The sequence below is a fragment of the Aptenodytes patagonicus genome, chromosome 2 (genome assembly GCF_965638725.1).
Source record: "Aptenodytes patagonicus chromosome 2, bAptPat1.pri.cur, whole genome shotgun sequence".
Taxonomy (NCBI): Eukaryota; Metazoa; Chordata; class Aves; order Sphenisciformes; family Spheniscidae; genus Aptenodytes; species Aptenodytes patagonicus.
In genome coordinates, this window is record NC_134950.1 from 26849939 (window position 1) to 26865457 (window position 15519).

At 42.7% G+C, this 15519-nt stretch overlaps 1 protein-coding gene across 1 annotated transcript in view; it reads left to right on the top strand.

Annotated features, from left to right (window-relative positions):
• The first annotated feature begins 6129 nt into the window (after positions 1-6129).
• Positions 6130-15519, top strand: part of CDH17 (cadherin 17) — a 29518-nt gene continuing 20128 nt past the window's right edge. Inside the window, exons 1-6 of the mRNA XM_076332168.1 lie at positions 6130-6195; positions 8871-8940; positions 11422-11520; positions 12177-12314; positions 13852-13990; positions 15200-15358. Of these exons, the coding sequence (XP_076188283.1) occupies positions 8896-8940; positions 11422-11520; positions 12177-12314; positions 13852-13990; positions 15200-15358 (580 nt within the window). The 5' untranslated portion in view covers positions 6130-6195; positions 8871-8895. The remainder of the gene's footprint in view (positions 6196-8870; positions 8941-11421; positions 11521-12176; positions 12315-13851; positions 13991-15199; positions 15359-15519) is intronic.

Sequence of the window (15519 nt, forward strand, 5' to 3'; positions counted from 1 at the left end):
GGCAAAGTGAGAGTCAGGAAAGCCTGATCGGCAGAAACTCATTTTGTATTCAAAGCTGGGCGGGTGGGAGGGAGAGGCACAAACGGCATCAGCTTTCAGTCACTTGTGCTAGTTTTTGAAAGATGTTTTGATTCAAAGGCCAGTTTTCCAGGTTCCCAGCTGAGCTGTGGGACATGGGGCTGCCCAGGCACTTGCAGATTTGTGTGTATGGTGCAGTGAATTTCAGTTTGGCTTTACTTGGTAAGTCAGTCACCATATACATATTGCATATGTGCATATATACTATATGCATATTGCACCATATGCATATTGCATATTGTAATAGTAGTTTTTAATAAAGAGGTTGAGAACCAGATATAAGAAAAAACTTAAACACTGCTGGGCTTTTTTCTCAAGCACTTGGGGTAAAATCCAACCCCAAAGCTCCAAGACCTTATTCCTGACCCAGCTAATAGGGACAGTGAAACACCTCAGGAGGGCAAACCCAGGAGGTGAGGAGGCGAAGCAGTGAGCTGCGCAGTGCTGGGGACCAGAGAAGGCTAAGCACAGGGCTGGACGAGAGCACCTGCCCCTGCTCTGGGGCTTGGATGCCTGCAGGAAAGTGTTTGTCCCTACACCTGGGACCCAGAGCCCCACATCTCCCCCCAGGGTCCGTGGGGACTGCCTGGCTGTGATTTCTGATGAGCGGAGAAGGGAAATGAAGAGGACCTGAGCCCTGCTTCAGTTTGAAGGGGGAATTATGGCATCTGGGCTTTGCTCCCAGGCTTATTTCTGATTTTTGTCCAATGACTGCTATATGTAACAGTCCAGGCAGCAGAATCTGTGATCACAGCGATAAACAAAGCCCTAGAGACTAGTTTGTTTTATCATGCCTATTTCAGTGTCCTACAGGTGGACACGTACATCCAGATGATAGAGTGCTTTAAGACCATCTGCTTTATGGGTCCTAAGGCGATCTGCATTTACATACGTGTGTGAATAAACAAAAAATAGTGTCAGCCTGCCAGTTTGATGGTTGTTTCATGTCATAATACTATCATGCTTTCTAAACAGACTGTAGCAGAGAAAAGACTTGGGTTTCCTATTTTGTTTTGACACAGTGTTATATATTTTGAGCTGTGCGAGTTGTGGACATGTCTGTATATGTATTGAGTAATGAATGAAAGAGGTAAAAAAATTGCTTCTTCTGCATTTATAAGGAAAAAAATGTGATTCTGACATATGCAGTTCATAACTTCTAATGCATATGCCACCCTAAGATGTCATGAAAATTAGCTAGAGGACACCAGCAAGCTGAAAGAAAGTGAATTTCCCTGTGCTTCAGTAAGGAGTTCAAGTTTTAATCTCCTTTGGAGGTCTTGCAATAAGTAGTATAAACATAAGTAATCTCTAGAATATGCATCGTTTATTCCAGAAGAGCCATTTGGTTCCATTATGTCATTGCTTGCAAGAAGAAAAAGGGAAACTAAAATCTATCATCTTGACCTGGGCAAGTTTAATAGCCCAGGAGTTTAACAGCATTAGTTCAGCACCTAACAGGGGCCAGGACCTGACAGCAGCAAATGAGTGAACTTCTCAGCGGGTCTCTTCTGTCAGCGATGAAGAAGGCAAGCCAGTTCAGTCTGTCTGTGTGCGGTGGGAGAGGTCAGATGTCTGTGCCTGGGGGAGATGGATGCTGTGGCTGGGAGCACTACATGTGTGGGGCAACTTCTGCGGGGCTGGGGCTGACGGAGGCCTTCAAGGAGATGCTCTGGGAACAAAGGTGGGGATGTGCTGCCTAATCAGAGCCAGGCGTGCTGCTGATTCAGCCTCCTCCTGCTTTGAGGAACCTGCAAATGAAACCAGCTTGGGATATCTCTGCCCATGTCCTGGTGGGGATTTATTGAACTGCGAGGTAGCATCAGTGTCAATGTGAACCAAGAACAAAATACCATGTGGGTGAAGGGCTTGCTGGAGGACATGGCTAGGCTGAGACACATCAGTGGCTGGGAGAATTTCACCAATATAATGGACATGGAGTCCTCCAAGGATAGCCAAATGAAGATGCTGGAGACATAGAGCAGCAACAGCGGGGAAGGAGCAGGCCCCTCAGTAGGGTGGAAACGGCCTGCGAGCTTCCCTGAGGAAGGACAGAGCCCATGTCTTACAGCAGATGAGCAATTCACAGTGACAGCTCCAAGGAAGAAAGAAAGCAGAGCATGTCTCTGCTTCTAAGGCAGTGTCCATTTTAGGTAGCTCACCTGAGCTCCTGGTGCTGTTACCTGCTCCCCCAGACAGGCACTAAGAATCTGGCCAAGAATTAAGGTTAACAGGTCAAAACTGAGTATCAAGTTCTAGGAACAGGGATGATTCAGGTAAGATTTTCCTCATCCAAGGCAAAGGCGTTGAAGGGCCATATCTCCTGGCTAGGGAACAGGGTTGCACAGGTGGTGTAGCTTCATTGACCCTGGCCATCAAGCATTAGTACCCTGAACTGCTGTATACATCTGCTTATACCTTTTGTGCTCCTGTTGGCTAAGCTAGCAAGAAGGGCTTAAACGAGGATCAAAGGGGGCTGATGGTGAAGCCCCATAGTACAAAAGTTATGCAGGGAACTTGCTGAACAGTCAGTGTCATGCTTTGTTCCTATCCCAACACATGCTTACATAGTTCACCCCCCTTATCCCCTTTACCATGGTGCCTCTTGTTTTGGATGATTGCTCACAAAGCTGTGTCCATCTGATCATCTTGATTTGTGCTTTTTGTCCAAGTTCCCTCTCCCCAACACCACAACTTGCACCGTTGTATAAACATAAATTATCTCAACGTGAACAGGGGTATAAACAGTGGAAAGGGCAAGGCTATCAAAACAGAGTGAGAGATGCAAAAGGAAGGTCTGAAGAACATCTTAAATGCAAGTAATTTGGGGCCCTGTAACACTTAGTAAGTTCTCAAGATTATGAGAACCATAGCGATTTGGCTGAATAATTTGAGACTGGACTGTTCGTACAGAAGGGGAAAGTGCTTCAGAAAGAACTGTCAGGAAAAAAAGTGAAATGTTGATGGGGATGAATATATTTATTTTCAAGTGCAGAGTACAGGAGATAGGGGTGATGTAAGTGTCTGGTAATGATGAGCATGATGAGAATGATGAGAATCCACAGTCCTTGCAAAGGGAAAAGGGAACAAATTAAAATGGACTTGAAAAAAGCAGATTTCTATAAAATAAGATTATCGATAAGAAGAATTTCATAGGAAACAAACTAAAGAAAAGCATTAGCAGGAATGACCAGGTCTCTGTATAAATGAAATGAAGGGCATAATATGTCCCAATGCAGAAGTAGTATTAGGAAGGGTAGTAAGAGTAACTTTGGTAAATCAGGGCTCTTCAGTGTCTTCAAACTCACAAAGGAAGCACAAAGACAGTCATAAGTAGGTTACACCACTAAAGGTGAGTATATAGCATAGGCAAATAGAGACAAAATCAGAATTATGGAAGTGCAACTACCAAACCAATGAGGATAGATAACATGAAAATATTTTATAAGTGCCTTGGTAAGAGTTGCATTGCTTGGGAAATATTGTTTGTAACAGCCTGTCCTCAGCAGCACTGGGAAGTCTCACCTGGGAGAATCTGGGGCACAGTTCATCAGCAAAGGTGGATAGTGACTGAGCAGCGTCCAGAGGACAACAATGTGAATGAGCAGATGTCTGGAAGTACCACCTATGGAGACTAGGAGTGGCCATTATTTGCATTTTTTATGTTGCAGGTGTAGCTGATTCTGCCTCAGGAGAAGTAAAGGAACTAGATAACGAGAAACTTGAGTTTCATTTAAGCATTATTTTTCTATGCTGCTTTTTCCTTCACTAGCTCATTTTGACACATATTGATGATGTTGTGAAATTATCATGCCCTAAGAGATCCATAAAAGAAATCTTTTCTAAACAAACAGAAAGGGAAAGAAGCTGAGGTCAGGGAGGTCCCGTTAGTTTTGGAAATGGAAGAGGTACGTGGAGAGACATCAGGTGAATCAAAACAAGGCGTAAAAGTAAAAAGACAAAGAGAAAAAATTAAAAAGGAGCGAGGGAGGAATGTCAGATCTGATAAATGGGAAGAGTGAAAAGGATGTGACTAATGATATGAGAAGAGTTGTTTCTGGAAAAACTGACTCTTTGAACAATGATTCACACAATAAACACCTGGATGTTTGCCTTCTTTTCATCAGATTTACTCAGAGAAACAGCTGGCTCAAGGCACCAGTCTCACTGCTGAGTTTCTTCTTGTGATTTTATCTGTGGCACCATGTTATGACTGTTGTAAAGCCTTAAGTGCTTCTGGACTTTGTAATGTATTTGACATGGGAGACTTTTTTTTTCCTGTGTGGTTACAACTTGTAAGCAGTTGCTCTGCAGCGGGGAAATTATTTCAGCCAGAGAAAGACACTAAGGATGAATAGGTTCACCTCTTCCAGTGACTTTAAAAAATATAGGCATTCAATTAAGCATACTAGGTACCTTAAATTTGTATTTCACGTACCCCACTGCACTTCCTAATAATTGGATTTGCAAGCAGAGACTCTAGCATTTGAAAGACCAACGCCTAACTTGTTTATGAGGCTCTGACTTCTGACATCATGACTTGAGTTATTCTGCACTTGTCATCTACAGGTGGGCTAAAAATGACATTAGGAATTTGTTTATGTGAATTTGTTATTGTGGTATGAGTTCTGGCTTTTTTGAAATTTATACTTCATGCTGAAAGTACTTCTCATTCATGTCCAACTAGTACACAATTAATCTGCATGTAAGTCACTTAAAGTCAACATATTTCCAAGAAAGTTCAATTCCCTCCCCCTCATTATATTTACTTTGAAATCATTAACAATGAGTTCTAATGCTTTAATGGAAACTGTTGGTTTTGAGCTGTGCTCTAAACATAACTCTCTGCTAGCAGGCAGCTTTGAGAAAGTCTGAATCATTCTGAGTGCATGAGCAAATGGAGAACAATTGTGTTTGAAAGCATGCTGAAAGCACAGTCTAGAGCTTTTTTCTTGGAGAAGCAAATGCTGATTTCGAGGGAAAACTGTGATCTGAAGCACAAACAGAAAGCTCACCTTTCCCAGAATTGTACGCCTTCCAGCTGTAATCGATTCTAAACACTTCTTTCTTTGGATGCAAAGTACTTAATGCGCTGCACAAATAATTTAACAATGTTCAAAAGCAATCTAACATACTGAGGAAATTGAAAGCAGAAGTTAGAACCTGGATGAAAAGTAACATTTCATGAGAGAATAAAATAAGCCTGTTCAAAACTTCTGAAGTAAGCATGATATTAAAAAGTGAGTTAGCAGAAAGCATAACATTTTAAGGATTATGATTTTTTAAAAACTTCTGTTTTTTCCAAATATATTTTGTTTATTATTTATTTTACCATAGTTCTTTACAGTCCAGTTGATTTCAGTTCCCCTTACTACAGGAGCTATAATGCAGAGGCTAGCAGGGACTGGTTCCCTTGAAGGGCTGAAAACCCAAACAGACATGAAAGATGACACATGAGGGAAAGAAATGATTACATCCATTATGAGATGAGTATCTGGAAACGGGCAGATAGAGTGATTCGCTCAAAGTTACCCGAAGTAAATTTGTTGCAGAGCTCAGACAGAATTCGAACTTTCTGAGTTGATGACTGATGAATTATTCCCATAACGAGGCTGGGTCCTTCCCATGCACAGATCTGCTGCGAAAACAAGTCACCTTGTCTTCTGAATGGGAATTATCCCTTTGACTAGGCAAGTAGCAAATATTCTCTCCACCCGAGGCCCATGCCTTCTGCTTTCCACCTCCTCTCCTACAGAAAGGACAACTTTCCTGCTGCGGCTGCAACCCGTGCCCTGTGTGTTCATTTCTCGCAGCCCCACCGAAAAAACTGAATTCAGAAAGAAAACCCCAAAGGACATAAAAATATAGAAGGCTGTAAATTATCTCAGAGCTACATTGCTTCCTTACATGGCTGCCGTTTCATACCACACCTAGTCATTAAGAATCAATAATTCTCCACGCTGTTAATGTTTGAGCTGCTGAAACTCTAGGGCGAGTCTGAGGAACTATAAACTGTGTGGAGAAGCAGAGACAGACACTACTAACCTGCGCAAAGGTGATTCCCACAGCTGAAAGAAAGAAGCATTTTTAGAGCAGAATAAGCTTTTCATGTTGCAGGTAAGGGATGGTCTAATTGTCACTTCATGGAAAGATTTTAAAAGCTGAAGCAAGGGGTTTGCTGAAGGCTTTTCTGGCAGCGTGAGGAACTCAGCTGTCCTCGTAAAATGGATGACTGCTGTGCTAAGGCTTAGTCTGGTTTGTATTTGATTTGGATCAATTTCCTCTGTTTTCTCTTTACTGAATTCGAACATCTGAAATTAATCATTTAAAGAAAATCAACATTTTTTTTTTCAGGGAACCAAATACTTGTGATTGTTACTGATCTTTAACCTCCGGGAATATTCTTTGTTCTCTGAATGTTTATTATTGAAAGTCGCTGGGATATGTGTATGTTGGTTATCCTAGAGATTTCTGTTCAGGCAGGGGAACCATAAAGGATTATTAGGGATATAACACTGAGATGAAACTAAGAAATGAAGGGGAAAATATGGCTCCAGTCCTCAGCCAGATCTCAGGCTGCTTTTAGTTAAGCTGATCTTATTCTAATCCTGAAACTGTCTATTATTGAAAACTTTTGTATGAGTTTATATATACTGAAACTCTATTCTGAGTGACAGTAGTATGTATTTTGGGGCTTTGGTCCTTGGCAGTGCGATGCTTCATGAGACTTGGTAGCAGCTTCCAGGCAAAAATAAATGCTCGAGGGCTGATCAAGCCACTCATCCTGGCCTTGCAACAGGCACCGCAAATGGCATGACATTAGGGAATGATATTTATAGTCAAAGAGAAGGGAACAGCAAAGGCACTTATCATGCAAACCCGTAACCTATGAAATGGCTGTATTTCCACCACTGTGTTTTGTAGTTGGATCTGGACAGAGACACCTGGCCGAGACACAGCGCAGTCGGACAGCCACATGAAGGAGTGCGTTTTCCAGCATTTTCTGTCCCCTACACTAAGGCTGGACTTGTCCTTTGCTTAAATTTTCTCCTCACCATAGTAGGTCTTGGTCTCTCTCTTTTCCCTGAATCCAGACTGTGGAATCCCCAGACCACCCCATACCCTTTTTCCTCACCTCTTGCCTGCCTCCCCCCAGGACTTTTAGCTCCCTGGTGTTCCTCCACCGCCAGCTGGCCGAGGGGCACGTACAGCCGTGCCTCCCCCAGAAGGGCAGATGAAACCACACAGGCAGCCGCTGGGCATACACTGCAGCCTAACCCTCGGGGGAGGGCATGCCTTTAGGTCCTCTGTCCCAGCTGCCACCCCAAATTAATAAGGAATTAGTTTTTTGAAGTTCCCACCCTGCTATTAAGTGCAGCTGAAACTGGCCAATATATTCAGAAGAGACTGGGAGGAGGGGAGTGGAGAGGCTGTCGGACGGATGGAGGAACTGAATGAATTTCCATTGACTAACTGAAATATCAGCAACGGTCTTGGTTCAAAGTGTCTTTTCAGGAGGTTCAAAGTGTCTTCTCTACCCCTCTGTCTTGCCTGTGCCAGGCCCCTGCTCCTCTGGCTGCAGGCAGCTACAGGGGTTTCACCTTCAGCCCTTGTTCCCTGACAAATTTAATTATTTTCCTGATCACTTCTGGTTTCAAAGGAGTGTAATTTTATTTTCTTCCAGTACGCACGCAGATAGCTCCCGCCCAAGGAAAGAGCCCAGTAATTTCAAAGGGCGTAATTGCACACACATTCTGACTCTGCTAAGAATGGGATTTGCAAGATAAAGTCCTGTGGCACGTCCTAAAATGAGTGCTGGAGACAATAGCAGTGCGGGCAGCAGTTTCTATATTTACAGGTCCCCTTTTTGATCAGCCATTGAGGAAAGAAAAGGAGGAGGGGAAAAAAAGGTATGATGGGAAGCCCAAGCAGGAAAACATCTGGAGGGAGCTGTGCCTCCACACTGTCGTCTTCTCCTTGGGAGTCTCCATGGGACAGAGTTGTGGTGGCTGAAGGATTCCTGTAGGTGTGAGCCAAGTAACATGGAGCATCACTGAAGATGGCAGCACTGTACACCAGCTTCACCTCTCTCCAGAACCGGCCTCACCCTTTTTGTTAAAATCTGGAAGTAGTGAGAAAGCAAGATTTCATTTCTGAGGAACCCATCTAGTTTCCAGGAAGATGTAACACAAGTCACTGCAGCGTGTGCTCAGGGTTTTTTTGAAATTTGAGGCAGGCAGTACTCCTTGGACTTGGAAATTTTGTTTCCAGTAGCCATGTTGTTTTAAGGGGTGCAGACACCTCCCGCTTCCTCTGCCTCTGCAAGCTGCACTGAACAGTTGTTTTTTTGTAACCAGAAGACAGAGGCCTCAGGATGGTCCCTGCAAGACCTTCATCTTCTTGTGGTTATAGTGTTTCCTGTGAACATGATGTTGCCCTCAGTAAAGCAGAAATTAAAATGGGGCTTGCATGACATAGAATCATTGCAACAGTGAGGGTGCATGGATTGAAGTTTTGTGCCAGTTTCAACTTCTGACAGCTGTTTGAGGCTCTCATAGCATGTGGCACCTCCGGCACCACTGGGGACAGACCTGATGGGCACGACCTTCCTGGCCAGCCCGGTGATGCCAGCGGTCTTGCCTCCCATGGGCAGAGCTGCGCCTGGTCCTTCAGAGCTCACTCCTCATCTGCTTTCTTTCTGCAGCTTCGGGAAAGCTTAGCTGTAGCCTTTATTCGCAAATAGATTGGGCCAACTCTATGGGGTTAAAGTGACTATCACCTCTTCCTTGCAGGAGCTGAAGCAAAGCATATTCCAGTATGTTTAAGCTGTGTGGACTTCAATTTCTGCTCGTCATTCACTCGGTGAGTTACAGCTTTCCCTTTGTTTATCTGGGAGCAAATGGCAAAGGTTGCCTGCGAGCCTCTGAGCTCTAACCCGCGGGGCATCCCAGTCTGCAGGTCAGGCTGGCAGCGTGTGCCGGCAGGGCGGCTGTAACTCTGAGTGTGGGAGTGCAGCCCCAACACGTGTGTGACCCCATGGCCAAAAGTTAAGAAGACGTGTTGATCATTAGGAAAAAAAATCTTAAAAAAACCTAGAAGAAACCAATTTACCTATTTTGCCTCTTGTAGTTCCTACTTAGATATTACTTTTTCCAGTAAGTGGATTTCACGCTAGAAAAGATTTAAAAACACTGCAACAAACCACCAAACAGTGAAGACGTCTGTATCATGTGTTCATGTGTATTATAATCCATACATGTGCTGACATATTAAATGTATTCTAAGACATATAATGTCACATAGATTAAACCGTGCATATTAATTATTTATCCTCATTATTCCATCTATGTGAATCCCTTTTCAGAGGATTTTCTGGTACTGAAATGTATTAATTATGCTATTTATGGACCTCATCTATTAAACGCAATAGATTTACTGATGTCTGCAAAGGCTATAGTGGTGGCTTCTACTTTACAATTGAAATTAACAGAAAAGATAAAAAATGAGTCAAATTCAAGTCTACAAAAAAAATTCCTCAGAATATGGAGACCCTGGGGGTGTGGTTGATGTGCAGTAGCGAGTACCTCCTTTTTCCTTCCCATTTCAAGAGTTGCTGCCCGTGGCAGTGCCGACCCCCGTGAAGCCACTCCACAGCCGTTACAGCCGCCTTCAAAAGGGATGCCAGCCAGATATGGGCCAAGGAGAAAGCCCTATTTCCCCTTCAGGCCCTTGAGTAGTGATTCATGCTATAGACATATGTTTGGATATACTTATGGTCCACATAAAGTAATTTTAATCAACAGGAAGAGATATCTCTTATGCTTCACAGCCTGCACTTTGAACCTGTTGGGTTTTATAGCATCAGCCTTTGTTCCTCCACAGCGAGGAACATGACCAAGCAACACCCCTCCACAAAATAGCCCTGGGGAAAACCTCCAGGAGCCAGGTTGTGCCCACCAGTGTGACACGGGAACAGCTGTAGCAGGTCAGATCCAGGGTCCTGCTATTTTGTCCCTGGCAGAGGCCAGCAGTCAGCATTTAGCAAAAATAGTAAAGGGTAGCTGTAAAGTATTCTTTCCTGGTATGTGTACCTATTACATGGCTTCTTTTATTTTTCTACTGTCACTAGTGTTCACTAGCATCCCGCCCCCTCCTTCCCCAGTTCTCACAATATTCTAGTTTTCCTGTTTGCAAAAAAAGTCACAAACCCTTGTAGACTTGTACTGCCCTTGTAGGAGGGCAGTATCTCTGGCTATTATTAAGCAGAATCTGGCGTTATTCAAACACCACTTGTGACACATACACACACGGAGCAGTGCTTTAGGGTAAATTGCGCTGAACTTAGCAATGCTTTTGTCATAGCCAGAATTAAGTTTTCCCTTGGCAATATGTAAGCTGTACTTTTCTGTGAGAGGCTGAATAGCTGTCCCAGCAGCAATAGGACCAAATCCAGGGGAAAAGTCATGCAGCAGAGAACATGCACTGCCAGAGCCTGACTCCATGGGGTGACAATGGCACTCCAGATCTATAAAGCAGAATAAAGTCATTTTTACACCAGAAGAAAGGGAGTTTTACCTGTGCAGCCAAATGATGGAGCCCTACTTCTGACAGGCAGCTCCTCAGCATTGGCAAGACCTTGGTGACAGAGGCTGAGACAGATTTGCATGACATTTTTGCCATGAGGTAGAAGCCAAAGATCAGCAGGACGTGTTTGCTTTGGTTGTGGTTTGCACTCACATGCAACTGATGTGAAGGCACAGGGCCCAAGTGGCTTTCCCAGATTGCCAGGATGCTGAGGCTGGTAGGGGACCTGGGGATGTGCACCTTTTTCCTTACAAAAAAGGTTTGGATTTACTGGGGAAACTACAAGGCGTGCAGCCCCAATTCCTCCACATCCCCAGGTGTGGCGTTGCGTCTCCTGACACACTTGTAGTCACAGGACTGTGCAGCTCCTGGATGGGATGTGGCTGCTCCTGCTGTGGGCACAGGTGTGATCCAGAAATGCTTTTATGAATTTCCTCTTGCTCTCAGTCTACCCTCAGCTCTTCAGTGCTTCTGTTTGCTCTTGAAGGTAGATCAAATCTCATTTAATTACGTAGTGGTTAGAAAAGGGCAAGGCCCAAATGTTTGTTTTCAAATGAACTAATAAATAACCCTGATTTTAAAAATGGATGTGCACTGAAGAACCCAGAGATGTTCAATGCAAACCAGCAAGAGTCTTCTCCATTATACTACAGCAAAATAACTTGCAAGAGGCTCAGTGATGGAGAGCTGCTGTTCTTGCGTGGTGACAGCAGACATCCCTCAGCTGATATCCTCCATCCCTTTCTCTCTCTCTCATAGGCTATGTGCCAGAATTTGGGGGACCTGCATGTAACTGGGCCTCTGAAGGACATGAATTTCTCTGTTCCAGAAGGAGGGGGAGTGCGCTTCATTTACCAGGTAATCAAGTGTCTCTTGATATCCACCCTGGTCAAAAACCCCATAGTTTGAACACACTGACCTCACAGGCAGTGTTGTCATCTGTGCTGGTGGGAAGAACGGTCCCCCAAGAGGATCTGAAATTAGCTTTGACTTCCTCTGTCTGGGAATTCAAGAGTCTACATGCAAAAAGCAGGAGACAACCCTTTCTCTCAAACACATTTTAAGAGGATATCCTAAGACAGGGATTAATAATATCAGCATTCCTAGAGAATGGGTTTCCATGTAACTTGTGTCATCATTTTCCTTCAGCTCTGAGGTTTTCTTCCCAAAGCCATAACCACAGAAGGACAGATCCAGCTCCCAGGCAAATGGAGGATGTGTGTCATTTTTTTCCATTCCTGTGCTCAGATAAAGCACTGTCCTAAGCAGACGTTTGCTTTGGAAAGAAACCTCAGTTGGGATTTCCTGCAGCATTCAGGAAATAATGTGAAAACTCCTCTGTTGAGGATCAGAAAAGAGCAGATTTGTTTGAGCAGACTCTTGGAATATCATTCCCCCAGCCAAGCACACTGTTGGCAATAGGTTTTAAAAGACACAAAAGCATGAAATTATTTTGATTATGGTGAAAATGCTGAAAAAAGAATGATTTTCCCTTTGATTTTTCCCCATTCTAGTTCACATCCGAGCCACCTGCTGTGAGTTTCAGAGTGACTGGTGAAAAAGATGGAATAATTGACATTGTGCCAAAGACAGGCATCCTGTATCTCAATGGGTCTCTGGACTGGGAGACCAAAGCAGTGCACAGGCTGCAGGTAAAAACTCAGTGAAAAATAGGAAGGGAGGGTTATTCATATTCACCCTTTTTTGGTAAACCTGAAATTAATGGAAAACTGTGGAAATTTCAAATTCTTTCTTTTGTCTATGTTTACAGACAGCTTTTCATTTTTAATATTGACTTTTGCTGAAAGATGCATGGTTTTATAATTCTGAAAGACTTTGCAGAGGAAAATGCTCCTTAGCACAGGAAGGTTATATTGAGAGAACAAAAATTACCCTGATGCCAACACTAATCCTGTAATTCTTCTAATATGAGGAGGACACTTGACTGGAAGTGAAATCTGGCCCCATGAATGAGATTTGCTTGTTATCCCTGAAGACTTATAGGGTGAATTCCATGGCTGGAATGGGAAAATAAACTATTGTAATCTACTTAGGAAGATTATAATCTATTTAGTGACAAATGGTGTGAGTAAATGACATTTAGACACAGAAGCACAGATCTAACCTCTGTTAAATGACAGCAGAAGGCTGTTTGGCAGATGTTGGAGGCTATTAGAGGAAAGAGCATTGTGTGCTTGTCCTGCTATTATACTCTTTTCATAAGGATCTCATCGTAAACACTGTTGGGAGTGGGACAGCGGGTAGGCGATCTTTTGGTCTCAGTATAGCCTTGTGCTCTTATTCTGTGTCAAAAATGGTATTGTCTTTTTCTGAGGCACTAGCAACTGAGAAGGAGATGATCGTGAGAGGATCAATATCTGAACAAAATACATGATGATATTTTAGCTAGCCTTAGCTATCTTTCTAAAGTCTAGCACTTCAGATTTAATGGTTTCATGTTCTCAGCTCTGAAGCACCCTTGAATTGGTATTAGAGAGGACAATTTTCTAGCCCCAGAAGTTATTAACTCTAAACATGGGAATCCTTTACAGACAAGAAGAAGTGATGACAGAACTGAAAAAGGATACTTGGTTAGGCATAAATAATGATGATTTGATCTATTATGTGCAAACAAAATGAAGTTGGACAGACATAATATATACTCGGTGTTTTAAAGTCAAAGAAGGCTGAAAAATAAGAAGTCAAATTGTTTGGAACAAAAATGCAATCAGAACTAAGAATTAAGTTTTCTTTACAAATCCTTATATCAGCCTATTTTTCTGGTTGATATTTACAATAGCGCACTTGAGTCCGCTATATCCTGTTGGGTTTTCTCCTTGTTCTTTAGAAAGTATCTATTTCTATTTAAAGAAAAGCATGAGGTCTAAGCTGTGCAAGAATACAAGCAGTCTGCTGAGACTGGAAGTGAGAAATTGCCCTCTGAAAAGTGTCATCAGAAGCAGGAGTAGGTTATTTTGTTTTGTTGGCACTACATACTGTAGTGAACTATTGTCAGTGAGCTACCATGGTAAATCTGTCCTTGTAGATGGAGTCACACAGTTATGGCTCTCACCAGATTTGCATCACAGGAAGAATGACTTGGCATTTGACATCCTGATGTTCATTTATGTCTTTTAATTTATCCACATGAAAATATTTCTTTGCTGTTCCCTCTTTTTCCAAATCAAGGTGGAAAGTCTGGATGAAAAGGGAAACATAGTGAAAGGTCCATACACTGTTACAATACACGTGGAGGATATCAATGACAACCCGCCAGAATTTGACCAGATAAAGTACACTGGAGTAGTGAGGCAGAACTCCCGTCCAGGTAATCATTATAATAATGAAATATGATAGTTAATAAGAAGCTAGGTATATTAGTTAAACAGGAAGATAAAGTGGGTGCTATACTTCAACAAGCTGAAAAAAGATCAGTTTTCCTTCCCTCAGGATTGTACAAAATAAGGGTACAAACATGTATAATATAATGAAAGGGCAAAAACGTGACCACTATGTGGTGTAAAAGGATGAGTGTAATCAGAAATATTTCATAGTACTTGTTGCTTTGCAAGTATCATTTAACAGGCAAATATTGCTGCCCTCACCATCGCACTGAAAAAAACCCCTGTGCTAGAAAGATTTTAAAGTTTAAAGGTTGCCAAAGACTATACAGAAAGACAATGCTAAGAATATGTAAGTCTTTGCACATCAGTGAAATAAAATGCCAGTGTAGATATGGGGTATTTGTTTACTGTGAGTGATGCTTCTCAGGACGTGGGCTGAACCTTAGTATTTAGGAGAGAGTCTTAGCTAATGGATTGCAGTGATCCAGTCCAGAAATCAGGAAAGTATCAAAGAGCAGCTCAAGACCCACATCTTGGAAATGAAACAAAGGACTCAGCCAGTTGTTATCACTGTGACTATGGACTCAAGAAGAAACTTTTGCTAAAGAATATGCATATAAAATGCCATGGGGTCAGAAAACTATTCTGCAATATTTTACTGTATTCTTCAACTGCATCCAATTCAAAAAGATTTTGAATGTTGCACTGGTGATTAAAAGGCAAAAATTCACTTATGTTACTGCGCATTTCCATATTTTTTTCATTGTATGATTGTTCCTTTAATTATAACTGTGTCACAGCTGTAGGGCTTTTTTCTCAAGCTGCTTTGGGTTGAACTGATTTGTATAAGGACTGCAAAGTGGCCTTAAAGAGAGATACCAGTGAGCTACATTCCGGGTGCAGGCACTCTTGGGTGGTAGATAGCTCTCTGAGTTAGCTCTGTCACCTTCTTCATCAACTGGTCTGCATACCTATTGTGATCCTACTAAGCAGAGCTGTGGAGGCAGGACCTGTGGAATGGTACACAGGCAATGTAATCTCCACACACAAGCATGGCTTACCATGAGAGATGCATTATGAAACAACGGCAGCTCCCCATAAGCTGCCTTCCTGGCTTGAGAGTTCTGCTCAAATGGACTATGTGTTGAGGTTTCAGTCTCCTCTTACCACTGTTTCTTCTCTAATCTGAACAGGCAAGCCCTTTATGTACGTCCATGCCACTGACCGTGATGATCCTACAACTCCCCATGGACAGTTGACTTACAGCATTCTCCATCATTTTCCCAACCCTTATACAGAAATGCTTTTCCAGATCGATAATGTAACTGGAGCAATCTCACCGAGTAAGATGGGTATGTAAAAAGATCCTTGTTTGTCAAAAAGCAAGCATGAGTTCTTGGGTGTACCTAGAACAAAACAATAACACAGCTCTGATGTTAAATTCTGAATAATCATAGTCAGTGGGACACACTCCACTGAGGCCCTGGTTTTGGGGAACTTTGTTTGTGTCCCA